A 27,759-nucleotide genomic window follows, 5' to 3' on the forward strand; every position below is an offset into this window, starting at 1 on the left:
AATAGCAGCAGCTCCCACATTCCTTTCCATTGGATATATATGTCCATAAACACTGTGTATCATCTATACAGCAAAATCAGAGCCCGATAGAAAAATTGGACCTATTTTGTGTCTAAAACATTATTCTTCATCTCTCCAACACCATCTGTCCAGAATCTGCCCATCCAGTGACCTGCTATTAGTCCACATGGGTTTCTGTACGGAGAGAAACCTCAAGCTAATGGTCAAAAGCACAGTAGGGCACTGGATGACATCCAAAAGAAACACTCTCTTGACCGAAGGGGAAGGATTGAGTGATACTAGACAAATAAGGAAAATGTGGGCCATCAAAGCTTAAGTTGATGGTTTGAATCAGACGAGGCTGTGGCTTCAGTTTGCATTTATCACAACCTGTGCATTCTTTATCAGGGTAGTGGAGCTGAGGGAGATCAGTCTCTTCTCTATCTATTCCTTTTCCTCCAAGGGAAAAGGAGCATAGGAACCAGCTGACAAAAGTTTTGCCAATATTAAGTTGTTTGCAGGAGAACTTTAGTTTTAGATTAGCTAGGATTTCCTAGTTAGAAAACATTTCATCAAAAGATTTCTAAGAAAACTTTTTAGATTATTATTTCATTAGCTAAGAGGGAGTTAAATTCTCCCCTTTTTCTTCCTAACGACCATATTTATGAGAAAAGATTTATATTGGGGTCATTTTTTTTTCTCGTACTATGTCATCAGAGATTAACACTGATGCTTTAATGCCTTATATGTTTGACACAAGATAGTTGTAAACTTTGATACTTTGAGCTTTCCATCATGCTAGCTTCATTTTATGTTGATTCTTATTATTTCTTGTTTAAGTGTCAGAAACCAGATGACGTGAAAATTCTGGCAAAAATTTAAGTAGTTATAAAAATAAAAATCTATATTAAAAACCTTTAAAAAGATGCTAACCTTTCACATTCTCTTGCATTGGCAAGAAGGTTGCAATAGAAATATAAAGCATCCAGAAATAATTATTATTACAGTATTCCTAAGGAAACAGGCAAAGATACAGGAAAGCTTAAACTTTATCTTTGTATGTGTCCATATAGAGTCCAGTGTAACTTCAACATATTAACTGTAAAATGGGAAAGCTATGTACATATTATGCCTATAGCATCATTACCTGAAGTGTGGCTTTATGGTGGCAAACTGCTGAAAGATGGGTAGAAGCAATGTAGAAATATTACAGAAAGTGTTATAGAAATATACAGTAAGATTTCTGAAAAAAAAAAAAAAAAAAAAAAAGCAAACTCTAACAGTTCCCTCAACACTGAATCTGCCTGTAGAAATCACAAAAAGAAGCAAAAAATTTCGGAAGTGAAAGAGACTTAAATATTCAAGCACTCATTCAAGAATAATTTTATCACCTGCTTTATACTCTGGCTAAAAACTACTCGATGCACTGCCCATTATGCCCATTATTTCAGCCAGAAATTAACACATGATATAGGAAGGAGAGGGTAGTCCATGGACAGTGGCCAAACTTTTACTCAAGATGTATAATGACCATGAACCTGAAAGGTGTGGCAGAGGACACTTCTCTAGGAAGCATAAATTTTATGAGGAGAAAGAAGAATAAGAAAAAAATACCTTGTTTCTTTAGTATCTGTATTTGCTAGATATTGTCTGCACCAGAAATAGCTTGACTACTTATTCTTCTGTAGATAATATAGGATGGCCTATTATATGAACATATGAACAGATCTTTAACAGGCCCTGTCTTGCCTTATGCCTATCCATTGGCTTCAACAGGGTTCTTTCCTGAATAAAGGATTGCAGCTGTGAGGATATTACTGCAGAAAAAGAATATATATGCAAAATCAACATGTCATAAAATGTGTAACTTTCAGTAGTCTTAAAGAACAATAAGAACTCCAATAACCTAATTAATTCCACCATGTATCAGAGAAAGATTTTCTCCACTGAGAACTTCTAACCAATTAAATATTCATAGGTTCAAAATAGTCAGTAACTCAAATCTGTATTTAACAACTAGAAAGAAGAAAAAAAGACTTTTCTTCAATTAAATTTAAGCATTTCTGTAAACATTTCAGAAAAATTAAAAAGCTAATTGAAAACAAACAGTAGTCAGGAATGCAGACCTTCACTTACAGCAATATGTGATAAATTTAATTTCAAACAGTGGTACTTCTGAAAAGAGTAAGTTCTTTTACCATGATCTGAAAAATAGTTTTTATCTAATAACCTCCCACCTTCATTAACATTTAACATGCATAATATACTCAGAATCAAAAAAGTAATATGATTGCCATGCCATAACAAAATAGATGTAAAGTTTTTGGAAGATTGCTTTCTGAAAAGATATAATAGAGCTATTTCCTGTTGTAGAAGCCATCCTCTAGTTGTGTTTACAGACCACAGTCTGCAAATTGGTGGATGTCAATAAGAAATACATCTAACATGCCAAAGCACTAGCCACATACTGAGACCTGTAATTGGACACTGAGATTAGAAAGGTGCTCCAGACAAAATCACCACAAATGTGAGAAGAAATTCTTGCACTAAATCAAAGTGTGTTATATCTATTATCACACTGTAAGAGTCAAAATTCTGAAAGAAACTTGCTATCTGTGACCATAATACAAGCATACCACATAAAGCTTTGAGTACAACTTTGATGCCTTGTTTTAACATAATCAGTATGAATTCCAGGAAGAAATCATGCTAGTAAAGTTTTGCCAACACACAATGACTAAATTCTTCACAGTTTAATCTGTTTTCATTATGAGATTAATCCCATGCTCTGGCATCCTAATTTAGTGAGCTAAAAAATACTTTGTGTACATTCTCTTTTTTTCATACAAAATTAGGTTTGACTGATTTACAATTACTTGAAATGGACTAGTTATTTGACATCATCTTGCAAATAGTTTGTGACCATTAGCTTATTCTTAAAAATAATTAGTATTTCACAGCTACATATTTAAGTTGAACACACAAGCAATATGAATACTTTTGCTCTCCAAGTGGATGGGGCAAAACTTAGAATTACTTTTTCAGCACTTTTCAACTCCAAACTTTTCCTAAAAAATAATTATTATATTTGCTTCAGTTTCATTAAACACACAACACAGAGATTTCTCTTATAAAAATATTAAATGTACAGTTTTTAGTGTTTAGTTTTTAATCAATATATTGCTTTAGGTGATACTAATGTGTATTATCTATATTACTGTGATGGCTGTGTGTGCTTCCAGATTATTTTTTCATACATATTCATCTGAAGTTTGTCACTAACAATGTAAGCAGACACTAACAAATGGATTATGACAAAGTCAAAAGATAATAACCTGAAGTCTGATAAGACTCCAGACTTCATTACTGAAGGTGACTAGTTTCTTATAAGTGCTGCTGGAGTCATCTGATATTCAAAATTCAATTTACGGTCCCAGTTCTAAAGAGACAAGAAGAGGTTAGAGAAATCTAATGCACAATGTTGCAGGGGGATTCTTCTCAGACTGTACTGCAGCCACACGTAACCTTAACTTTTTTTACTGGGTGTAATGAGGAAGTATATTAGATATTTCCAGAAGTGCTTTTAAAGTTGGGGAGGATGAAAGTATGTGAATTAATAATTCTACAAGTATATAAAAAATAAATCACTTTTTATTGTTTATTGTTATCTGATTTATCTAGATGCCCTCAAGTCTTTATTCTCATGAAATCTACACCCATTCTACTCAAGAATCACAAGAATTGCACATATAGAAGCACAATACCCATCAGAGCCTGTGACAGATAGATACCCTGTAACCTGCTAAATAAACTCCCGTTTACAAGGTTGAAGTATCCCCATCCTTTCATTTTCCATTGTCTTTAAGAGCACCATAAGCATCTTCTTAGAGACAGCTGTGGACCCTATGTGACTTAATGTGTTTCACTTCACTGTAAACAAAGTTCTCAGATATACATACACATTTGTCTAATGTATCTAAAGTAAATAATACTATTGAAAACAGACCTATAGTGTATAAAAACATCACATTAATTTCATACTTTCCCTCCACTTCTACATAAGTGTAACTAACTATAATGCTCTCAGGTATCATTTATACTCTCCATATTTAAAAAGCTAATTTAAAAGCATTGTCTTTAATTTCAGTGTCTTCAAGTAATTCCTGCTTAAAGAACAGTAGTCAGCACAGCCTAAACAGAATGAGACAGCAAGTCCAACATAAATATACAGTAGTGAAGTACATTGAACTCTTCAGACACCCATCCATATAAAATGACAAACACAGAATTGATGTTAAGCATTTCTTGTGGTGTATTGTAATAAGGCTTGGTTTGTGCCTTCAGGAAGGTGTTTTCTCTAAGGAGCTTTTTTTTATCCTTTTGATTGGAATAATGCAGACATCTTTGGTTAATGTCCATCAATCCTTTAAAAATGATTCCATACATTGTAAACACATTTAAGCTGCTTTTGAGATTATCTCTACAAAGTAGAGATTCTGATTACATGATAAAAATTTAGAGATTTGTTTTTAAAGAAATTCAGGGGGGAAAAGGGTATATGGTAATTTAATTGTTCTGTTGATTAATATATCATTTGCTAAAAGTTCAAGAGAGGCAGAAATTTCCTTTATAACAGTTTTGATAAAGAAATTTAAAACAGAAAGCACATATAAGCTGTCTGGAGTATATTCTAAACAAGACTTTTTGAGAGAAAGCAAAATTTTATAAACTGATCTTAATTACTTCTTGTAGATTCATCTGGCAGTATCATTCATCTATGGGGAAAAGAATACAAATGATTATGCAGACTTCAGTGGAGAACAGACTGGAAAATTGGTGCACATCAACATAAACCCAGTGCTTCAGAGATATAGTGCAATCACAGCAGAGTAGAGATGAGTGAGGTGTAACCACCCAAGTCTTTGCTTAGCACTTCAGGACAATTTTGTGTACCATGCTGAGTGCCACACTCCCATACCACAGCAATCGGAACAACCAGTAGCTAAAATTGGGCTGGAGCAGTGTGGTGGTTTGACCTTGGCTAATGCCAGGTACCCACCAAGTCACTCTATTACTTCCCCCTCTTTCCCCTTTTTTTCTCAACAGGGCAAAGAGGGGAAAGAAAATAAGATAGGAAAAACAAACAAACAAAACAAAACAACCCTTGTGGGTAAAACAAAAGCAGTTTAAATATAAGCAAAGTAAAGCAAAGGTCTGCACGTGGAAGCAAAAAAAAAAAAACCCAACAACCAGTTTTATTCTCTACTTCCCATGAAGAGGCGATGTCTGGCCTTCTCAGGAAGCAGGGCTCCGATACGCGTAGTGGTTGCCTCGAAGGACCAAGGGTGACCCCACCCCTTTCCTCCGTTTTCCCAGCTTTATACTGAGCAGACGTCATATGGTCTGGAATATCCCTTTGGTCAGTTGGGGTCAGCTGTCCTGGCTGTGTCTCCTCCAATGATCTTTCCCCCACCCCATCCCACTGGGGTGGGAAAACGTTGGAAAGAGCCTTGGTGCTGTGTAAGCACTGCTCAGCAGTAGCCACAACACCAGGGTGCTGTCAACACCCTGCCAGCTCCCAGCATAAACCACAGCACCGTGAGGGCTGCTATAGGGGAAAACCAATTCCGGCTCAGCCAGACCCAGTACATGTCCAGTACATATCCACATCAGCTCTAATCACACCTGAACTGCAGCACTGACACACAGTTTATAATCAGAGGAAAGTGCACAATGCTAATGAACCACAGTCTGATGAAACGTTTCAAATCCCATTTTCTTTCTCTCACTAACTGAGCAAAACATTTTGGAAGTAGCAACAAATGTTTTATAAAAACAGATTTCTTGCTCAGACAAAACATGATAATTGCTCACTTCTTTACATACAGATGTGTCTTTATGGATTGTTCATTTGCAAATTTTGCAAATCTCTACACCTCTGAGCTGTAGGTACGTTCAAAAGTGCACAGATATCTTTTTAAAACTGTAGAAAGTGCTGGATCCTTCAAGAGCAGAAACTATATTACTGGTTTGAGGCTACCTTAAAATATCAAAAGGTTAAAATAACAGAACAACTGATATTGAAAGCTAAAGCCTAGCAAACTTAACTGCAAACAAATAAAACTTTGTAGCTGAACAGTAGAGCACAGATTCATATGTTATTAACCAGTCTAATATTTTTTTTTTCTTTGTTCTGTCAGCATCATTATCTCAGAGAATCTCTGTTCAAACTCTCTCAGGATTTATCAATGGCACTTAAAAGCTTTGCAGCATACCAAGCACCACACAAAGCAAATGGCATCAGAGATGAAAGATTTCATGTTTTGATCATAACACAACAGTCAGTGGCTGTTAGTTGGATTTTCTCCATTGGAGATTTTAGTCTGATGGCTTCTGACTGACACAGGGTTGAGAATAATTCATGGTGTTTCCATGGCTCATCTGAACCTGCCACATCTCATTAGCATTGTCATATCTCTATAAATTTAGTGAGGTTGAAGGCAAAAGGAAACAAGAGTAATGAGTTTCCTTCTTAAATAACCAAGCTTGAGGTGAAAAAGCCAGCAAAATTTCTAATCACAATGGGCGTTAGTTTTAATTAGCAATTTACTGTGTTACAGTTCAGTATAAAACTGTATGTTACTGTACAAGACTCCTAGTAACTACATTTTTACTTAGTATCAGATGTCTAACATCTATGGACTTGTTTCTTGCCTTATAGTCACCCTGGATATTTACTAGTGTGCACAGTAAAACATTTGATTATCTGTGATGCTTTGCTAATACTTTAATGAACTACTAACACAAATTAGTCCATATTTCACAACCAGTTAGAGAACAAGCGTATATTAAGATGCACCTTGTTCAAAGAAGACTGCAGAGGAAAACCTGTTTTCTGAACCTTGGCTATCTGAATTCTTATTCTCTGAAAAAATCTTAATTCAAGAAAAAAGGATAATAAATTGTCTCAGATATTTTTATTTTTTTATGAATGACCTAGTCAAGACTTTCAACAGGTATTTAATTATTTGTAGCAATAGAAATATACTAATAAATATAAAAATAGCTATACATTACTTTGATCTTCCTGGGTAGATAGAAAGGCTAAATTTCTGTTTTTAGAAAAATATTTTGCAGAATCATTTTTATAAGAGAGTATGTGCTTTAAATATCTGCTGGGCTAACTGTAAGCATCTTCCTGTAACACCCACATAGCAAGTGACTCTAGAGAAGATACTGTCTCCATATGAGAGTACATGCCTTTTTGAGACAGATGTAGGATAATCCAAGAAGACATCTTCTAGCCTTTGAATGAGATATCTGCATATAGTACACAAGTGTCTCAAGGCCTATATCGAAACATGACATGGACAAAGCTATCCCAATATCAGAAAAGTATTTTCAAACCTTTGCTTTGGGATATAAAGCACTTCTCAAACCAAGAAGGTAGTTGGATGAAGACTGAAGTACTGGCATGAAGTTAGTAGGAAGACAACATAAGGAAATATCTACAACAGTCAAGGAAGTATCTGCTGTGCTGAGAGTGTCAGGCAGACTGAGAGCTCCAGCTGTCTTTTTGGTAGCACGAGGTAGCTACTGCAGTGACTGGAGGACCGGTGCCCTTAGCTCCTCTCATCCTTCCATTTGCAACTCTACAGTCTGCCTTTGACTTACAATTTTGCACCTTTCCACCCAGGCACTAGGAGGCTCCTGCAGCAATGATTTTTCCTTTGTTGTTCTTAGGGGTTGTTTCATTCCCTTGCACCTCACAAATCCTGAGACCATTCAGTCCAGATGAAAACTATATAGCTGCTATGGAAAAAGAGTTACACGGGGAAATATGTTGTACTGGAGATCCTCACCTGTGAAACTGCCTGTTGCTTCTCTTCCTGTCTGGCCACTGGAAACAGCTTTCCCTCTAAGTCCTTTTATTTTTATTTTTTTTTACATAGGTAAAATCTTACCTTTAGAGTCAATGTATCCATCTATGGATGGTCCAGATAAAGCTTTGTTCATATAAGACTGTCTCAACATTCCTTGGAAAACACTTTCCAGGTCACAGCTGATCAAGTCTCTGACCCCTTCACACAAGCTGTTCCTTAAATGGACTTAACTATTTTGGAGACTACCTAGTATGTACCAGGAACTCAAAAATGCATTTCAATGTAGATTTCAGTGCTTCTTTTATTATCTCTCTCTGTCATGTTCAATGGCACAGAACAAGGGTCATTTGTACATGCAGTATAATAGAAATGGTTTTGTGTTTTGGTTTATATCAGCTAAGTGAAATGTAGTATGCAAAAAATATGTGCATTCGAGGAGTTAAATTCAGCTTTCTCCTTTCCAGTATTTCATGAGTTGTGTCCTGTGGGATTACAACTTTTTTCACCTAATTTGAAGTTCTTGGACTCTTAACTTCAAAATATTTATTGTCTGCTGAAAAAACTGATTGACTTAAGTATATTACTAAAAGCCTTTAATTTTTCCTGTGCTAAATTCCATTAACAATTGTCAGAAAAGCAGACACAAAAGCAAGACAGATGTGTTAAACATATGGTTATCAAGGGAGCTATTTATACAGCAATAATTATCATGTGATCTTAGAATTTTAGTTCCACATCTTTTTTTGTTTTGATTCATTAGTTTTGATGACAGATTTGGGCATGAATTATCATATCAATTAAGTGCTTACAAAGTTTTCAAAGAACAGTTGTACCCAAATATCATTAATAATGCCAAAGAATTTGCTACATCACTAGACATTTTATCTAAAATAGAAATAAATTTATGGAGTTATCCATTTGCTGGCGTCTATTCTATACATTTGTTTAAGCCTACACAAATTGATACTTTCATTATTATACCATTTAGAAACAACTGCAGTAGAGAACTCCCATTTGCTAAGTGTAGAAAGATGCCATAAGAGCTCTACATTCATATACACATAATGGTCTTTTCAGTGCACAATGCTAATGTCACCTAGTTCTTTGCAAAACTTGTGCCAACCTTTCTGCAGCTCAAGCCAAGGACTGTCAGGCTGCTGTAACAGCTTCCATTCCTCCAGCCCTGGGCTCATATACACACATAAAAGCTGTTCTGTCCTCCATTTCTGAAGTCATTACTTTTGCTTAACTGGTGTAATTACAGCTTCAAAGACTCACACCTCCACCTTGCAATTCATCAGCCTACATGTGGCTAGCCCAAATACATATTCTGTGGGAAGTAGACGGTTTGAATCTCCAACTATTCACAGGTATTTCTGCTGAAAGTACTCATTGTAAACTGCACGTTCTTGAATCAGGATGCATCTAAGCATTTCTATACATAACCCTGCATGTTTTATTTTAATAAGTAAACACACAGGATTACAGGATTACAGTTTCTCTCATCTAACTCCCTGGAAATTTGGGGAAAATGGATGAGAAAATAAAACAAAATGTTGCAGAGTTTTAATTCAACAAAACTGCCGCTCTGCATCTCCTGCTGTATTTTGGAAACATCATGCTCCCGTTCTCTTCTATAGGCCAATAAACAAAGGGAATGGGGAAACAATACAACCAAATTACACCTCATGAAATATCACAACAGCAATACATTTCAGTGTTGCCTGAAAACTGCAGTCTCTATGGATCATTTACTTTCTCTTTTCATCAATCTTTTCCAGTATACTGTTAGTTGCATTAAACCCTGAAAATACATTGAGAAACAGTAATACAATTTCATGTATCACTGTGTCAATGCAAATCTGTACTGTAAAGGCTGTGAGAAGATTTACTAAGTACACATACAGTGCTGGTATTGGCTGATATATAACAATTAAATAGCAGCCAATGATAGATTTGACAGCCAATTTATCATAAAGAGTTATTCTTTTTTATACAATACACTTACTTTATATACATAATGTAAAGATCTTGAAACAATTACGTAGCACTGTAATTCTTGTCTGCTATTCTTGAATGAAGAATTTTTGTGGTTTTTCTTTTTTAGTAAAAACATACAGTGATTTTAATGAAGTATACAGTGAAACTAACATTCAGCTGATTCTTTTATGGTGATAGAAATACTCTCAGGCTGAGTAAATGCAATATAATCTTATTTTAAACTAGTAGCAATATAGCAAAGGTTCTGTTGGAGTGGTTTTAAAGTCAATTTTTGCGCTCTGTGGACTATTGCCACAAAAACTAAACATGCCTGTCAGTAGAACTAGGCAAGTATTTTTCTGTTCAGAAGAACGATGCTGTACAGAAATTTCCTTATTAGATGAACTGAAGTTGTATGACACTGAAAGTTGTTTGTACTTAATACATTCGCTAGCATGTATCTTATGTAAGGATTTTCTTTCGATAAATCTTAACCGTTAATTTTAACTGGAATATAAATTGCAATAATGCATTTTTAAAATCGCATTTCTTGCTTAAAAAAAAAAAAAACAAAAAAAAAACAAAACCAAAAACAAAACAACAAACAACACAGGTAAACCCAAATCTCCAGAGAAAAAAGCTAATTGTTGCTCCTTGACACAAATCAAAGGAAAGTCTTTGGGAGGAGCTCATAATTATCATAAACAATCTGTCTAGAATCCAAAATTAATTTAGAAATCTTCACTGAGAGAACAGAAGTATTTTTTCATTTTACTATGAAGTGATATAATTTATCAGAAAAATGGTAAAATATCAACAAAACTGAATTTAACTACAATTGTTTTGAACTGTATAAGATAATTACTAAGTGACAGCAGAATTCACAAGGCCCATTGTTGGGGTAATATTTACTGCCCACCCTTGGGCAAAACTGCTGGGATAACAATATCTAGTAAGGTAGAAATTAAGTGTGCACTGTCTGTGTGAAGATATTCACCCAAAACTGATCAAGATGATAACCACCATCAAGTAAATGAAACAGTAGACAGTGAATTGCAAAGACAACTTTCAAATGAAGAAGTCAGCTTGAAAAAGGAGTATAAAAGTAGGATGAAAATTTGTAACCGTGGGGAGACATTATGGAGTGGAAACAGCAGCAGCCAAAACTTGGTTTTGACATTCCAGATGTCATCTTGTTGATGCCATAACTGCTGCATAGACCAGACAGAGCATTGTCACCACTGGATAATGCGAACAGCCAGTGTCCAGCTGGTGGGCTGAGTTTGTAGTGCTACAAGGAGGATTGATTTCTTATGCATATGTATTAACAGACTGCAGGCAGTGACATGTGTACGCATAAAGCTCGAGCAGTCATGTCTCCAAACTTGCTTTCCCATAAGGGTGAACATGCTTGTATCCCACATGTTCTCTGGGAGAGAGAGTGCACACGTTTCTCTGGATTGGCAGGTATTGAAACTGCGAAATTACTTATAGAAGGGTGTTTAGAAATTTGTATCTGTTCATTAATATTTTGTATTTTGATTCATCTGTTGTATTGATGGTACTGATTCTGCATATCTACTTCACTGATTGCCAGTTGGTTACATGCCATTAATAAATCAGCAATCTGCTTCAAGACTGGGAATTGAGCATTTTTTCCCTGCTGAAAATCCATACTTGGCCAAACTCACACAGTCCAAGAAAAATTCAAGTACCTGAAAAATTGTACTCACATAGTATGATCAATTAACGGGCAGTGATTTTCTTGTCCAGGGTAGAGATTTGCTCCTCTTCCAAGTTCCCACTTGAAAATGTTTGCGGTGTGAATGGAATAATTTTCTGACATCTGTTCCAAGGCTGGTTGATACCATCCACACTGGTTTTTACCTTCAAAGTCACAGACTTCCATAACTTTAGAGAGGAAAAATGAATACTTTATGTTTATATAAAAACTGGAAATCATTAATTGATGTTATGATAAAGTGAACAACATGGCAATAAAAAGGATTCAGTTGATAGTATTGACAAATCCTGACACAGTACTAACATGTTTTTTCCTCTCTGTATAATAATATATACATATTTTTCCTCTATAGATAAAATATCAATTATACTTTCTATCTTATTTTCTATTAGGCAAATTCTAATTTTGGGAGTATACCAATTCTTTAACACCTCAGTATGTATCTTCCTGTGTGTTCTGACCAGTTTTCAAGACATTCTAATAATCTGTTGTGTGATATACACTGAAATGTGTGTAAAATTCATCAGCCACAAATCCACCAGCTGCGGCATAATTCTTTCTTCAGTCCTGTAGACTGATGACATCGGCAGCTCATTGCACATTGTGTATAAAGTCCACGATCAAAACTCTAAAAAAATAAATTAATATTTCAAGCAGTCCCCACAATACCTGAAAGACACATAATAACTTGGTACTGGTGTCAAATAACAAAGTGTTATCTTACTAAATAAATATACAGCTGCCTGTGCCTCAGTTTTTGCTTCCTGAGCAACTGGACAAGAAAAGCAAGCTCACTACCATTCCTGCCACGCAATGCATCCCCCTGTAAGAATATTTAGGGGAAAGAAACCCACTTATTTTCCATTTCTGCTATGAATATTTATTTTCCAGTACATCTTCCTGAATATTTTGCCGAAACTTTGTATAAGCTATCCAAGGTGAGTCTTGTCACTTGCCAGGACTTTGAAACAGGTTATTATACTCTAGTCTAAGCAACTGCTATGAGAATTGTGTAGGGAAACAAGAATTTATTTTAACCCATGAAGCTCAAGTGCTAGCTTAGCTGAGGTAACTCCTACATCAAGAAATCATAGTGTGTTAGAATAATGTGCCTGATGCTTCCTTCCTTGGAGACGAAAAATGGTAGACTAGGGAGGGAGTGAGTTTTGATTTATTAGCTTGTATATCTCCAGTAAGGAAGCAAACCACAGCCAGTATGATCTCATGAGTTACCCATATAAAGATTTGTGATGTTTCCTGAGAAGGATAAGTAGCGTAGTATGAAGTGTTTATTCCCCCTTCTTAACATGTTTTATAAACATTATGTTTCAAATACCTCTGAGAGAGATAACACCTTCCTGAGAACATATTTCTGCCCTGAGTCAGGACATACTTAACTCCTATTCCAGCACTGTCATTTGAGTGATAAATTGTTGTGACTGCTGTTGTGATGGGACACTTCAGACAGAGCAAATATGTAAAGGTGTATTCTACACGGTACTAATTTCTCTCAGAAGGAAAGGATGTTTTGTAAGACAATGTTTTCTGAGGGGGGAAAAAAGGTTCTATCCAATGGACTCCGCATTTATTTTTCAGTGCAGAATTTGGTGTTTTTTCACATTACAAGAAATTACCCAGTGATATTTATACATCAGATTCATTCCTTCCAGAGTTATTCCCCCATAAGAAATAGACAGAAGGAGTCTAATGTTACTTTTCCTCATTGAGCCCTCAGCCCTGAGAGAGGTGATTGAGTTCCCTATGAATGAGTTGAATGCAGAGTTTTGATCTTCAGTGAGAATAGGTTAGCTTGCAAATATTAATGAGGTCACTGTCTCGAGGTGTCTGTCCCTCTCTTTAATCAGCTTCAGTACAGTAGTATTTTCAAATGCTTTAAGGCAATACAAATTCATTGACAGTTTCTTCTAAAATGCTATAGTGTGAACTGCTGCAACTCAGAAGCAATCAACATATGTCTTAGAACTCTATGGAGAACATGTGGTGACCCCATTCACATTTCCAGTTCCAGTGTTCCCATGTAGCCATCAGAGCTTTAGGATTTTAAAGGGTTGGAACTCACTTCTGTGTGGACTAGGCTGAATTTCACAATCACTGCTGCTGCTGAAAATACTTTATATTAAAAAACCCCAAAACCTGTGTTCTTTGAAGTAGGTAAGAAGTGGACACAAGTCTCCCAGATGTGCACCCCAAACAGGAGATTGTAAGCTTATTTTCTTTCAGTCTGGACTAGAGAACATCTGAAAAATTTAAATATGTCATAGGTCATTTAATTTGTGAAACTATGCAACTTAAAATCTGTACATACCAATCATTGGAGAAATGAGGATCCCTCATTCTCCCATCACCCTGACCCCATTTCAGTAGTAAGTTGAATTTGAATGTTAAGTCTGAATCAACCCATAGAAGGCAGAAAGTGCATAGCATCTCATATTCCTACACTAAGAGCAAAATGTTACTATTTTTCTGGGGAAAATCATCTTAAAAATAGCATCTAGGTGCTCATACCAAATTACAAAGGTAAATACAGAGTGGTTAAAGCAATGTGTTTAACAGCTGCAGACTAATAGGGTAGCAAAGTACAGTCTTTAGTACACTCACCACAAGCTGATTCATCAGACTTATCAGAGCAGTCAGGTATAAAATCACACTTCTGGATCATCTGGATGCAACGGCCAGAGGCTCTACAGACAAATTCCTTCTCTGTGCAGTTGTTCATGGGAAGTGTGGGAGGAACTGAAGTTCCTGAAGTAGTTGTAGAGATTGTTGGCAAGCTTCCTTTGAAAAACAAACCAAAAAAATGTTGAGTGATGGGACCAAGGCATTCTAGTTTTGTAATGATTTCTCCCCTTGTCAATCCCACACTTTGTCAAGGATATAGCTTTGCCTGGACAGCCAAGCTGAATGACTTAAATGTTGCCCAGCAGGAACCGAATTGAACATTTCCACAGTGGAAAGCATTAGGGTGATCATGCTAGCCAATCACCATTCATACAGTCCTTAACACTTACAGGAATTTATTTATACCTCTTACCTGTCTTTCAAATTTGGATTAAGACAGTGAGTCACTTCAAATAACTAATTCCACAAAGACTGACAGAACAATCACAAAAACTTAATTTCCCTGTGAATCAAGGCTAACAGATTATTCCAATGATAATGGCTTTTTTTTTTTTTTTTTTTTTTTTTTTTTAACACGCCTGTTATTGCAAGTGACTGTGGAAATTACTATGTAACCTTCTTACCTTCTAATTCCATAACTGAAAATAATATTTTTCTCTCATTAGAAAAATTATTCTGAGGTCATCATCTTGTTCCACCACTTTCTTTAAATTTCATTCAAACTCATTACCACTTCTTTCAAAGCAATTGTCTTTGCCTTTCCTCCTATTCTTTACTATGCACCTCTCTTCAGGCTTACTCTCATTTCTTGAAAACCCTTGCTATTATTGTCCATAAAAGGATTTTTCATTATATAACTCCTTCTTTAAATTTAATCATTAATGAAATTATTAGCTCTAGTGCACAATTCTCCTGAGCAATATACCGGAATTAATTAAAACCTACATGTGAAGACATTTTGTATAAAATATCTGTGGGACTACAAGGATTTATTCTTTTTTTCCCCTGAGGCCTGGAGGACTAAGACTGATAATAAATACTCCATGAGCAGGAACCATTTCTGTTTCATAAGGGAGAAAGTACATCTGTAGAAAGCACATCTATGATATCAATATCCTAAGACTCAAATAAAATACTTACTGGAAGAAATATTTTGAAGGAATAATTGCAAGATACAATAAATGTATCTACAACTCATAATAACACCAAGGACCTTATTGGTCAAGAAAATTTTAAATATAAATGCCACATTCAAGTCTCTGCTCCTAATCCACTGGAACAGAAGAAATTTTTAAATACCATAACCTTCCAGACACCTGAAAAATAAAGGAGAATCTGCTCTTTTTTCTGTTTTGAAATAATTTAGTTTCTTTAATCTATGAAGTACAATTTTATACAGAGCAAGTATCATTGAATAGCCTTTGGTTAGGGCATTCAAACCTTATTGATTCTCTTCTGGTTGTTGGTATTTTTTTATGGTGTGAAGGAATATAGAGGCAGGACCCTGGAGGATGGCATTCAGAGGGACCTTGACAGGTTGAGAGGTGGGCCTGTGCAAACTTAATGAAGTTCAACAAGGCCAAGTTCAAGGTCCTGCACATGGGTCGAGGCAATCCCAAGCACAAATATAGGTTGGGTGATGAGTGGAATGAGAGCAGCTCTGCAGAGAAGAACTTGGGAGTGGATGGAAAACTGATAATGAGCCAGCAATGTGTACTCGCAGCCCAGGAAGCCAACTGTATCCTGGGCTGCATCAAGAGAAGTGTGACCAGCAGGTGATTCTCCCCCTCTACTCCCCTCTCATGAGACCCCACTTGGAGTAATGCATCCAGCTCTGTGACACCCAACATAAGGCAGCCATGGAACTGCTCGAATGGGACCATAGGAGGCCATGAAGATGACCAGGGCACTGGGGTACCTCCTGTATGAGCACAGGCTGAGAGAGCTGAGATTGCTCAGCTTTGAGGAGACAAGGCTCTGGGGAGACTTGACAGCAGCCTTCCAGTACTTAAAGGGAGTCTACAGGAAAGATGAGTGTCTCTTCATCAGGGAGTGTAGTCATAGGATGATGGGTAATGGTTTTTAAATTAAAGAGGGTAGATTTAGATTAGATAGAAGGAAGAAATACTTTCCTGTGAGGGTGGTGAGGCCCTGGCACAGGTTGCCCAGAGCAGCTGTGGCTGCCCCCTCCCTGGCAGTGTTCAAGGCCAGGTTGGACGGGGCTTTGAGCAACCTGGGCTAGTGGAAGGTGTCCCTGACCATGGCAGGGGGGTGGAACTAGATGAACTCTTTACTATTCTGATTTTTTCACCATTATACTTGATCATTTTTGCTTCATGTTTTCACACAAAATGAGGGGTCTTTTTCTTACTTTGGAGCCCTGACCCTCTGTACTTTCCAACTTTCTTCTTTATTTTTAAAACTTTTTTTCACATCTAATTTGAAAACATATATGGATTTTCTGATTAGATCTTTTAAGGTTTTCTTCCTCGAATATAAGGCATGGTATATTAACTGATTATTTACAAAAAACTTTATATTCAAAATACTATAATAAATTTTATACACTCTATAAACTTGTAGAAATATGAGATAATTATCTGGAGAAGAAACATGTCATATACATTTGATATTCCTAGTAGACCTAATTATATCTACAAAAAATTTTTGGAGTAGCAGAATAAAATACATCTGCACTAGGGTGTTTTAGAGATAACGTTAGGATATTAATATATAGACACAGTTTTAAAATTGTTTGCTATTCTACAGCCCTATTATGACTTTATCAAATGACATACCATATATAGCATGGTAATGCCTGCTGCAACTAGCACTAGTTCTCCTAAAATCTCTTCTGTAATGAAATGACAGGTCTGGAATTTTGGGCCACAACAACCCCCAGCAGCGCTACAGGCTTGGGGAGGAGTGGCTGGAGAGCTGCCAGTCAGAGAGGGACCTGGGGGTGTTGATTGACAGCCGGCTGAACAGGAGCCAGCAGTGTGCCCAGGTGGCCAAGAAGGCCAATGGCATCCTGGCTTGTGTCAGCAATAGCGTGGCCAGCAGGGACAGGGAAGGGATCTGACCCCTGTACTCGGCACTGGTGAGGCCGCACCTCGACTCCTGTGTTCAGTTTTGGGCCCCTCACTACAAAAAGGACATTGAATGACTCGAGCGTGTCCAGAGAAGGGCAACGGAGCTGGTGCAGGGTCTGGAACACATGTCCTATGAGGAGTGGCTGAGGGAACTGGGGGTGTTTAGTCTGGAGAAGAGGAGGCTGAGGGGAGACCTCATCGCCCTCTATAGCTACCTGAAAGGAAGCTGCAGAGAGCTGCGGATGAGTCTCTTTAGCCTAGTAGGAAGAGACAGGACAAGAGGGAAAGCCTAGTAGGAGGAGACAGGACAAGAGGGAATGGCCTCAAGTTGCACCAGGGAAGGTTTAGACTTATATTAGGAAGCATTTCTTTACAGAATGGGTTGTTAGGCGATGGAATGGGCTGCCCAGGGAGGTGGCGGAGTCCCCATCCCTGGAGGTGTTCAAGAGTAGGGTAGATTTAGAGCTTAAGGATATGCTGTAGGTGGGAACTGTGCTAGGAGAACGGTTGGACTAGATGATCTCCAGGGTCCTTTCCAACCTAGATGATTCTTTGTGAATACCAGTGTATTTTGGGATACAACATTTTACAATTTTGTTGATATTGTACTATCCCTAGGTAGTAATGACATCTAAGGACAGCTGCTCTATCATCTGAACTCTGTGTGTTGTGTAACATGAAAACAATCATCACAGTGAAAACATTAAGAATTATTGGGGAGAGACAGAAAGCTGTATCTAACTAAGTTTGCTGAATAAAATATCTGTTTACCCCCAGTTAAATTTCTTTTTCCTACTAGAAATCAAGATGTCCGAGTTTGGAAGCTGCACATTTCTTACTGAGGGTCTCTTTTGGACCTTATGTACACAGCAGAAACTATTTTGTGCTGATGCCTGGATGTGAGGGTGGGGGAAGCAGGGAAACAAGTCTGGATGTCCTTGTCAGACATCACTCACAGTTTGATCTATTTTTTATTTTTCAAGTAGCAATATTTAAAAATGACAGTAAAGGATCATCTCACAGCTAGATGGGCAGTTTCACTCTGTACTTACCACTGTAAAGAGTACAGCCTAGAAAAGACATGTCATCAAGTCCAATGTCTCCAGTGAAACCATCTCCTACGGTACCTTTCACCAAGATCTAGGGAGACAAAAATTACAAAAGCATTTTTCATTGTATAGTAGACTTCCACTTCTCATTAAATATTTAATATCCAGTGTTAGAAGGGTCATTTACCATGTTTCACACTTAAAATGCGATTAAATTTGTTCTAGGGGTTATATTCTATGTAGTGACACTTTACAAAAGAGACTAAATATTATCAGCTTTCACCGGTGGTCACATTAATCACAGTGAACCATAAAAGTATGGTTGGCTTCACAATCATGTAAATCCACTGAAACATCATTGTGATATAAAATGATGGCAAGACATTATCATAAGTGACATATTATGATTAGCTCCTTTGGTACTTATTGTAAAAACATTAATCATGATTAATTATAATAACATTCTTGTGAATAAATTATATACCCTTATACAAATCCCACTGTGATGAAAACAGTTAAGCAGATTAGAGATGTGCTATGAAATCTTTTGCAGAAAAATAGTCTACTATTTCATCAGAGTTGCCAATGCTGTATAGGCTTACTTTCTCATTATTGTCTACTGCCAAGGAATGGGATAGGTTAGTATTTGTGAAATACTCTCTTGATGACTGAATAAGCCTTTTTTCTTTGGCTGTTGCTGAATGGTAAAAATCCAAGCAAGTGATAAGGGAAAGATTTAGTAAGAATTTTCTTAATTTAACTAATTTTATAAATCTCTATTCATAAAAAAAAAATAAAGCCTCCTCAAATCATACATTTAAAAATAAAAAGGTTTTGGTGATCCAACAGAGTTCATGTGTTAAATTATTTCTTTGCCTCTTTTTTTTTTTTTAATACTTAAGTCACATCTTACAGACACACACACATTCAAGCTTTCAGATTATTCTGGAATGCTGAATAAAATTTCAAATACATTTTCCACTGTTTGTTCCTCAGTTCAATAGACAATTCCTACAAAGGAATGAAGTATAAATAGCAACAAAAATACAGCAATACCTCTTCAAAGTACTGTGAGTTCAATATTTTTGTTGTAATTTTATTATTTGCAATTTTATTTGCAAAGAAAGCTTATTTTTATAAGTAATGAAGCACTGTTCCAAACTCAAATATGCAGGGCACTACTGTGTAGAAGTGATTCTTTTGATCAAATATCATTGATATTTTGGAAATGTCCACACATCAAAGGGCATTTAAAAAAATATATGCTTGCATTTTACATTTCAGTATTTCTTTTGTCCTATAGTAAATGAAGTCCTGTAAAGGACTTCCAGTTTCAGAAATCAGTGTTGTGTATTAAACAAGATTCTCACCTTGAGAGAAATGAGAATTCATCTACACGCTAAGAAATATTGTTCACCTGGTACATACGCAGAGCTTTTATAAGTCACTTTGAATTTATGAACATGTAACATGAGAAAAAATATTTAAAAGGTGTAAAGAATGGCCTTAACACGGTAAAACTAAGAGAATAATATCAGTATTAATATGTTAACACTGACAAATTTGTTTCTGCTATTCCGGAGTTGCATGTGAATAGCAGATTTATTACTGATTCTGGCATCATCAGCATAAATAAATAAAAAAGATTATGCTTCATTTACAGACTATGCCTATTAGGCAAAATAAATGAGTATGCTAAAAGATGGATATATGTCTCTTACTATGGATATGCTGAAGATGGGTTATTTTAGCATAAAGTGTATCTAATGTGAATGACAACAGTAAATGACAGCACTGTTTCTTACTGTTATCATCTCTGTTTGGGATTCTTATTTTCCTCTGAGAATATCCACAAATAATTTTTACAATATTATCCCAGTCTTTTCTTTCCTGTTTAGGTTAAAATGGAGGCAACGCTACAGTATTGGTACCAGTCCAATAATTGCTTAGAAACGGAACAAATCAAGACATCTATTATTCCAAAATGCCATGCAGGAAAAATTATTATTCCAAAATGACAAAATTCCTTTCAGTGTAATTTTAACTGGCGAACACACAGCAGTTTAAATAAAATCTTGACCTTGTTTTCAAAACATGAATTATTAACAACTCATAATTCATTACTCATAAATGAGCTAATATTCAGGCAAAGAAGCAGAGGGTTTGTTAACTCAACTTAGTTATTTCAACGACAGACCTAAATCCCCTCAAAATTAGACTATTTTTTGGTGGAATTGTATTGTGCTCTGATGGATGACCAGTAGGTCGATGGGCTTCTCTCCCCATAGCTCCCTGTGTCCATCTCCCCAGCCATAACATTCACATGGTCTGAGGCCATCCTTACATACCGTCTTCCACCAATCTTTTCCTGGAAGACGTTGCATTCTTGAACCTTAAGAAGGAATATTTTTATTAAGGGCATAAAAATATCCAAAGATAGAAGTGGCAGGATACATTTCTGCAGGGATAATTCAATTCAGAATACCTCTTTATTGTTAGGATGATGATTACTTAAGATCTGCCCACCCAAATTAATTTTTTTTTTTTTATTTATGTACTTGAGAAATTTAACACTTTGCCATATAGCACAAACTCAGTAAGTAACACAGAAAATGTAACAGAGGTGTGCATATAGACTTAAGACTTAAAACAGGAACAATTTATGAGTTAGTGCTGCAGTATAAAACTTAGTCTGGTTAAACACTGATTGCTTAAATTAATTTGTCAGCTGAAATTCTGCAAACTTCATAAGCTATTGTTAAACAATCTCCAGGGAATTCATGTACCATGAAGCTCATTTCACATCTCATTTGTTATTTGAATGAGGATAAATAGTTCCCAGTTTCTCCAGTTTTCAGAACTCTAGAGATCCAGTCTCAATGAAAGCTATAAAGGTAGAAAAAAGTATGTTACATTAAAAACAGGGGGAAAAGCTGCCATGAGAAGCAGAATGTATTAGAATGGCACTCTGTATACAGAAAAGGATTGATCCCTTAAGATTTTGAACAAAATTTTTCAAAGGGTGAAGGAACATTATGACAAGTGTTAATAGAGGAACTACAATGGGTAATACTGTTCTGTAAAATGTCCCGTTTTTACAGTAATGCTCGTTTTTGTCACTAACCAATTCCCACTGAAGTTAGCAAAATAAAATCTTAATATCCATACAACCACAGTTTAAACTAGAATGGAATTAATTTCAAAAACTGTGAGGAATTCAAAATTCTGAAGATTTCTGAATGTCTAGTGAGTAGCAACATTAGTCCTGATGTAGTTACGTAGTAATATAGCCAAACAATATCTCAGGTTTGTCACAGAAAGTGTCAGCTGTGTTACTTAGTGATTTTACTAGTAGTTAGAGCATGCTAATCTTGATGAGGTTTGCTATGATTATTTCTGACAAGAAACCATGTGATTTGGTTTGAAGAGGAAAGAACAACCACACAAGTGTATAACAGTACAAATAACTGACAGAACACTTTGTCATCAGAACCTTTTGTCATATCTTACTGAAAGCAAATGCAGGATTGAAAGTAATATATATTTAACTGCATATCTGTGAACTAAACTACTCCTACATTTTAATGCTATGTATAAATAAAATAAAATGTCTCATAATTTTTCATCAAGAAAAGTAACCAATTTCTTAGAGACAATGGAACTTTTATAATTACAGATAAAGGGAAAGCCATAGAAACATGAATTGCATGAAATATGTATCAAAATTTCTTGCTTCAAAACTCCTTTGTATGCTCATCCAACAATCACAGCACAATAAGTCTGTACTGTACAATGATTTTTTCCAGAACACATTAATATATATTCCTATAATGATATCTCAAGAAGTAAATAAAAAAGGGAAACTGTTTACCAAGAAAACATTTTTTTTCAGAAAAAAAATGATATTAAAAAATCTTAAAAGTTTAAATTTATTTTTGAATTACTGAATTATTAGTTCATGTCAAATAAGATTTGTCTTCTTTGATAAGTGAGCCCAAACATAATAGTTTATTTCTCCTTGGTTTTGTTTCTCTGCTTCCTGAGCTGCCATCAAAGGAGTATGCACTGTAGGACCGGAGATCATTTCCAAATTCTCTTGTCTAGGTGTCCAGTAGTTGCATTCTGACTACATGGGACTGAACTTTTCGTCTGTACCTTCTGCACCATGGTTTCTCTTGGGAAAAGAAACTGGATGCACTGGCAGAAGGGGTGCCAGACCATGTTCCAGCTTTCCCCCTCATGGGGGGAATGACTAGGCAACCAGGGCTGCTACTCACAGTGTGGACGCCTTCTTCCCCCAAAAGCAAGCAAAAGTGGAGACAGCCCATCAGCTGCTGGAAACATTATCAACATTAGGTCACCAGAAAATTTCAATGATACACAGAGAAAAGCTTGAGATTCCACTGCCTGTCTTCAAAGTCCATCAGCCCCTTCCTTTTGTGTCCATCAGAAATGCTTTAGCAGTTAATGTCTCAAGACTTCAAAAGTTGAAATTAAGTCCTTTCACACAGATGTCCAGATGAATTCTTACCAATCATCTTAAGATTATACACATCAAATATAAAAAATCTTGTGTCAAATATTTGATGTTTTACAAGATATTAAAAAACACTAGCTCTACTTCTGTAAAGCACTTTATCACACTTTTCTTTAAGCTTGTGAACCCTCATTCTGATTTATGATGTTTTTCCAAGCATTTCTCTGAAGCACAGGGAAGAATCTCACTTCTATCCTGTTTCAGACTCTTCACTAATGTCAGTGAGACTGCTGATAAGCATAACATTAATAACTGTTTACATATTCTGGAAGCCAGTATTTTGCTGTATTAAGGTCACAAAACTTCGCTCAAGAGAAAAGATCCTGTTTTCACTTCATAATATTAACATTGGAAGAATTACAGCAGAAGTATTATAAAATTAGTGCCTAAAAATTTCTGAGATCCTAGGTTTATAATACAACATGGTTAGCCTGCCCACTTGGGAAACTTCTATCTAGTAATTATAATGATAAAACTATATTTAATCCAATTTACAGAATCACAGCATCATCTAGGTTGGAAAAGACCTTAAAGACCATCTAGTCCAACCATTAACCTAACAATGAACATTCTCAACTACACCATACCCCTCAGCACTATGTCCATCCTACTCTTAAACACCTCCAGGGATGGGGACTCCACCACTGCCTTGGGCAGCCCATTCCAACGCCTAACAACCTGCTGTGTAAAGAAATGCTTCCTAATATCTAGTCTAAACCTTCCCTTGTGCAACTTGAGGCCATTCCCTCTTGTCCTATCGCTTATTACTTGGTTGAAGAGACTCATCCCCAGCTCTCCACAACCTCCTTTCAGGTAGCTGTAGAGGGGAAGAGCTTGTGGGGAAAGCAGAGGTTGGATGCTGTCTAGGGTGCAGCGATCATGAGATGCTTGAATTTTCAATCCTTGGAGAAACAAAGAGAGGGGTTAGTAAAACTGCCACCTTAGACTTCTGAAGGGCAAACTCTGACCTGTTCAAAAGACTGATTAACAAAATCCCTTGGGAGGCTGCCTTGAAGGATATGGGAGTCCAGGAAGGCTGGTCATACTTCAAGAGAGAAGTCTTAAAGAAACAGGAGCAGGCTGTTCCCACATGTCAAAAAACAAGCAGGCAGGGAAGGAGACCAGCCTGGCTAAACAGGGACCTTTGGCCAGATCTCAAGAACAAACGAAGAATCTATGACCTTTGGAAGAGGGGGAAGGTCTCTTGTGAAAACTGTAAAGATGTAGTGAAGTTATGCAGGGAGAACATTAGGAGAGCCAAAGCGCAGCTAGAGCTCAACTTGGCTACAGCTGTTAAGGATAATAAAAAATATTTCTATAAATTCATTAACTGGAAAAGGAGAATTAGGGAAAATCTTCCTCCTTTATTGAATGCAGAGGGAAACATAGTAACAAAGGATGAGGAAAAGGCTGAGGTGCTCAACACCTCCTTTGCCTCAGTCTTTAGCAGTGGAACTGGCTGTTCCCTGGACACCCAGCCTCAGGAGCTGGGAGATGGGTAGGGGAAGCAGACTGAGGTCAGCACAGTTAAAGAGGAGGTGGTCAGAGACCTGCTGCACCACTTGGATGCACACAAGTCTGTGGGAGTAGATGGGTTACACCCAAGGGTGCTGAGAGAGTTGGCAGATGTGCTCGCCAAGCCACATTCCATGATTTACCTGAAATTAACTGGGGAGGTCCCATTGGACTGGAGGGTGGCAAATGTGAAACCCATCTACAAGAGAGGCAGAAAGGAGGATCCAGGAAATTATAGACCTGTCAGTGCAACCTCGGTACCAGGGAAGATTATGGAGCAGATCATCTTGAGTGCCATTAAAAGTCCTATAATGGAAACCAGGGGATGAGGACTAGTCAGCATGGGTTTATGAAAGGCAGGTCCTGCTTGACAAACCTGATCTCCTTCTATGACAAGATGACCCGACTATTGGATGAGTGAAAAGCTGTGGATATTGTCTACCTGGATTTTCAAAAAACATTCGACACAGTTCCCCATAGAATTCTCATAGTAAAACTGGCTGTCCATGGCCTGGACGAACGTATGGTCTGCTGGATCAAGCACCGGCTGGATGGACAGTCCCAGAGAGTGGTGGTCATTGGGGTTAAATCAATAGATTTGCCTGGCTTTTCATGTGATTTCCTTGTTTTCACACCGTTTTCTATGCTCTGAAATCCTGTTGTCAAAAATGGCATTACTGATGTTTAGAAATTACTTTTTCAAAAAATCACACTACTTTTTGCCTTTCAAATATACTGTATTTCATCACACACATTTTCAAGATGTAAGTTCTCTGTATTTCACTTCATACTGTAGGTACTGAATAGCCTTCACTATCAACAAAAATTTCACCACCAACCACAGATCTTATGGCTGTTTTTTACTCTTTTTCACAAGTGTCCCGGTTCCTTCATTGTCCACTCTACATGCATATTTTTTCTCACACAGCTTGTGGACTGGAGAAGAAACCTGAGCACAAATTGTCCAAACTAGAGTCTACACAAGTTCTGCATGAAGTATGGACATGAGATATGTCAGCGTTTGTTCCTGGCACACTACAGCCCTCCAAGTCTTTGATCTTGGTCATGAGGATGGGACATGGTACAGAAGCCTAGGTCATACAAATGCCAGTATTAGATCTGTCATACTAAAAGGCATTGATACTTCAACAGTACAGACATGAAGTAATCCACATGATTTGGCCTGACATCAACATCCTCTGGCACAGTTCCAGATATCCTGTAACCATCTCTGTACATCACACCCTGCCAGGACACTTTCTAAGAAGACCTGAGAGTTAAATATCAGTATCACACCAACCCTTTTGGGTTTGGGTGCATTTTTTCTTTTAACTAGCCTGCAGAGATATGTAGGCTATACCCTGGGCAGTATAAAAAAAAAAGTGTGGCCAGCAAGTCAATGGAGATGATTCTGCCCCTCTAATCAGTCTGGTGAGACTCCACCTGGAGTACTGCATCCAGCTCTGGGGCCCTCAAGATAAGAAAGACGTGGAACTGTTAGAGCAGGTTCAGAGGAGAGCCACAAGGATGATCAAGGGACTGGAATGCATCTTCTGTGAAGAAAGGCTGAGACAGGTGGAGTTGTTCAGCCTGGAGAAGAAAAGGCTCCAGGGAGACCTTACAGCAGCCTTTCAATATTTAAAGGCCACTTATAAGAAAGATGGAGAGAGACTTTTTACCAAGGCCTGTAATGACAGGCAGGAGAAGGGACAATGGTTTTAAACTGAAAGAAGGTTTAGATTAGATGTAAGGAAGAAATTCTTTCCTGTGAGGGTGGTGAGACACTGGCACAGGCTGCCCAGAGAAGCTGTGGCTGCCCCCTCCCTGGCAGTGTTCCAGGCCAGGTTGGACGGGGCTTTGAGCAACCTGGTCTAGTGGAAGGTGTCCCTGCCCATGGCAGGGGGGTTGGAACTAGATGATCTTTAAGGTCCCTTCCAACCCAAACCATTCTATGATTTGATAATTCTATGATCAATGAAGGATTAAAAAATGTGGGTAAACACTTCCCTGACAATATTAATCTATTAGTCAATTAATAAACAATTGCTCTGGGACAACTGCGTACCAAATGGTATAGGTCAAACAGCAACCATGGAATTTACATTGTCACAGTGAAAATAAAAATGGGAATGATGACTATAATCAGATCAGAAATCAATAGCACAATGTAAATGTGAAACCAAAGAGTAACATGCAACATTCAAGCAGGTATCAGGGATGAAAGATGCCAACACACAGATCAGAGATGAAGAAAAATAACAGAAAAATGTCCAGAAAGACAGCTACCAAAGTGCAGCAAATATAGCTGCAGCCATATATGGATAATCATGTATTTGGAGTAGAAGTGGAGGAGTAAGAAGCAACAGAAGCATGTGGTAACATTTAAAGGACAAAAAAATTTTTTAAAAAAGGGGGGGTGGGGGGGTGGAGAGAGTGAGTCCCGGAATCAGAATACTAATTTCAATAGATTATTAGGGAAAGTGCAAAGGAAAAGAGTAAGAGAAGGAAGATAAGGAATGACAAATTGAAAGTTGAAACTGAAGCTGTTGCTAGAGTGGAAATCCATGATAACTAAATCTTTGTGTGGAAATTGCTAACAAGGAAAGGATCAAAAACAACAGAAAAATTATCACTAGTGGGTATTAGATGTGTAATAAAAATTTTAGAGAAGTACTTGGTAAATTCAGAGTTGCTTCAACACCAGATTTTAATGAAAGATATGTATCTGGCCGGCTAAACATTAACAAACTCTTACTGGTATATCAGCATGCACTGAAAATGAGGCCCTGAACGAGGAAGCAAACAGACAATCAAATCAAGGCAAAAGGCTAACAACACTTGACAACAATAAACCTGGTTCAATAAGGGTGAAAGCAACTGCAGAAAATCTGAAATCATAGTTAGAATGTCAAAAAGGATGAGCACTGAAAGCTGTCTGCAGCCAAATGGCTCACAGCACAAGGACAGATGTACCAGAGTTTAGGTCAGCTGTCCAGCTAACTGCAGTGTGTGTCTCCCAGTGGACTATCGCCACATCCACAATGAGAACAGAATAGGTATGTAGTGGTAGCTCCCAGACTCTTGACAATATATCATAGGTGGGAGATTATAGCCTCATTATTGTACTAGTAGCACTTAACAGGCTTTTCTTTCAATAATTTACCGAGTTATTTACTCATACTTCCTTGTAGCCAAAACTTCTCTTGGCAATGCACAGGACAAAGGCCATCCTAAAACAGCATTTTCTTTTGTTCTAATTGTGTTGCCTAATTTCACAGTTTACCTCTCATTCTCTGTATTCGGAGAATCATTAATGGTC

At 37.1% G+C, this 27,759-nt stretch overlaps 1 protein-coding gene across 1 annotated transcript in view; it reads right to left on the minus strand.

The window, feature by feature from the left end:
• The window catches only part of MALRD1 (MAM and LDL receptor class A domain containing 1), a 290,211-nt gene that overhangs the window by 187,352 nt on the left and 75,100 nt on the right, over positions 1-27,759 (minus strand). The window contains exons 18-20 of the mRNA XM_074897495.1: positions 18,392-18,479; positions 14,227-14,403; positions 11,597-11,774 (exon numbers count right to left, since the gene is read on the minus strand). Of these exons, the coding sequence (XP_074753596.1) occupies positions 11,597-11,774; positions 14,227-14,403; positions 18,392-18,479 (443 nt within the window). The remainder of the gene's footprint in view (positions 1-11,596; positions 11,775-14,226; positions 14,404-18,391; positions 18,480-27,759) is intronic.

Source organism: Athene noctua, chromosome 2 (assembly GCF_965140245.1).
Source record: "Athene noctua chromosome 2, bAthNoc1.hap1.1, whole genome shotgun sequence".
NCBI classification, from domain to species: domain Eukaryota; kingdom Metazoa; phylum Chordata; class Aves; order Strigiformes; family Strigidae; genus Athene; species Athene noctua.